The sequence below is a fragment of the Mastomys coucha genome, unplaced genomic scaffold (genome assembly GCF_008632895.1).
Source record: "Mastomys coucha isolate ucsf_1 unplaced genomic scaffold, UCSF_Mcou_1 pScaffold5, whole genome shotgun sequence".
NCBI lineage: Eukaryota > Metazoa > Chordata > Mammalia > Rodentia > Muridae > Mastomys > Mastomys coucha.
Genome location: NW_022196911.1, coordinates 70,180,791 through 70,182,553, shown reverse-complemented (window position 1 = coordinate 70,182,553; position 1,763 = coordinate 70,180,791). Strand labels below are relative to the sequence as shown.

The following is a 1,763-nucleotide window of genomic DNA, read 5'->3' as shown; positions in this document are numbered from 1 at the left end:
AGGGAGGGAGTCAGGGAGGCAGGGAGGCAGGGAGGGAGGGAGGCAGGGAGGCAGGGAGGAAGGCAGGCAGGCAGGCGTAGGCATAATTATTTTTTGTTTTATTTTTAATTATATGTATGTGCTTGTATGGGGGTATGTGCGTATGAATGCAGGTGCCCACAGAGGCTAAGAGGCTTAGATGTTCTTGGAGCTGGAGGTACAGGTGGTTGTAAGCCCCCCAGTGTGGGCTCTGGGAATTAAACATGGGTTTTCTGCACTATGTGTGTTTAACCAATGAGCCATCTTTCCAGTCCTCAGCTAACTTCCTTATACAGTTCAGGACCACCTGCCTAGGTAATGGTGCTGCCCACAGTGGGCTAGGTAATGGTGCTGCCCACAGTGGGCTAGGTAATGGTGCTGCCCACAGTGGACTAGGGAATGGTGCTGTCTACAGTGGGCTAGGGAATGGTGCTGCCCACAGTGGGCTGCTGCCTCCTACATCAATCATCAATCAAGGCAATTTCCCAGAGACACGCTCACAGGCCAAGCTGATCTAAGTAAATCCTCAGCTGAGATTCTCTTTCTAGATAGTTTCTGATTGTATCAGGTTAACAGTTAAAGCCCATCCAGGAAAGCTTCCCAAAGAAGTATGTGTGGTCCAGGTCTTCATGAAACTGAGCCTTCCTTTCCTGGACTGGAGGAAAATCTGTCTTGTAGCAGCTTTCCCTGTAGGACAGCTGCAGAAGGGAGCCTGCATCCTCACACTGACTGAAGCCCTTGCATTTCTCTTGGCAGGATCGACAAGACCATGCTGTCGGGTCTGAAGGTCAAGTAAGTAGCCTCTTTCAATTTTTTAGAGGTCAGAGATGACGACAGATGAAAGTTCCTCGTACCCTGAGGCTTGATCTGCCCATGTTGTGTGTAACAGCTAGATGCTATGCACTGTCAGATTCCAGGCTTGCCTGAAGAGGCTTCTGCACTGGGGGAGACTACATGGGTCCATGGGTCTCTTCAGTCCTGGGATGTCCAGGGAAAGGCAGAGGCATGATTGATAGAATCAGGGACAAGCATGGTGGGACTGTGACTAGTGGCTATGACCTTCAAGCCACACACTTATTAATAAGAAAGATGTATTTTCTATCATTTAATTCATATTCATTTTATGTGAAGCCCCAATTCCTAGACGGCATCTTTCTGACATTATCCGTCTATTTGAAAAAATGATGTCTTAGGACCTCTTTTTAAGATTATTACTATTTCACTCTATGTGTATGGGCATTTTTGCTTGCATGCATGTCTGTGCACCATGTGTGTGCCTGGGGCTTGTAGAGGTGTAGAAGTCCTTTGCACTGGAGTTTTGGACAGTTATGAGGCATCAGGTAGGTTCTGGGAATCGAACTTGGGTTCTCTGGAAGAGCAACAAATGCTTTAAACCATGGAGCCATCTCTGTAGCCATCATTGGCATGTGTGTGGGATTAACTGGCCATTGAGTCATCTGTAACTGACTGGTCATCCTGGTGAGCCCAGCCTGAGGGCCCCTGGAGGCTTCCACAGCACAAGTCTCAGGCCTGGGCCCTGCAGGCCTAGATCTGACAGGTGGCTGCCGGTCTATGTGTGTAGGGTGAACAGAGGTCCATCTATCTGGAAGCTGGCTGTCCCTCCTTCCCTTACCCCTCCCTCTCCCTTTCTGCTCTGCGGACTATTTGGTCATTATCCTTGCCTTTCTCTCTTGAGTCTTACCTGACTTTAAGAACCTTTCCATGCGAAAAGGAAGAAAATTCTA

The 1,763-nt window shown here is 48.6% G+C and overlaps 1 protein-coding gene across 3 annotated transcripts in view; it reads left to right on the top strand.

Moving 5' to 3' along the window:
- Nucleotides 1-1,763, top strand: part of Rap1gap2 (RAP1 GTPase activating protein 2) — a 211,779-nt gene that overhangs the window by 21,727 nt on the left and 188,289 nt on the right. For 2 of the 3 annotated variants that reach the window (XM_031350657.1, XM_031350655.1), the window contains exon 2: nucleotides 775-810. The exons of the other annotated variant lie outside the window; for it this stretch is intronic. In XM_031350657.1, coding sequence (XP_031206517.1) covers nucleotides 788-810 — 23 coding nt within the window. In that variant the 5' untranslated portion in view covers nucleotides 775-787. The remainder of the gene's footprint in view (nucleotides 1-774; nucleotides 811-1,763) is intronic. 3 annotated transcript variants of the gene reach the window in all.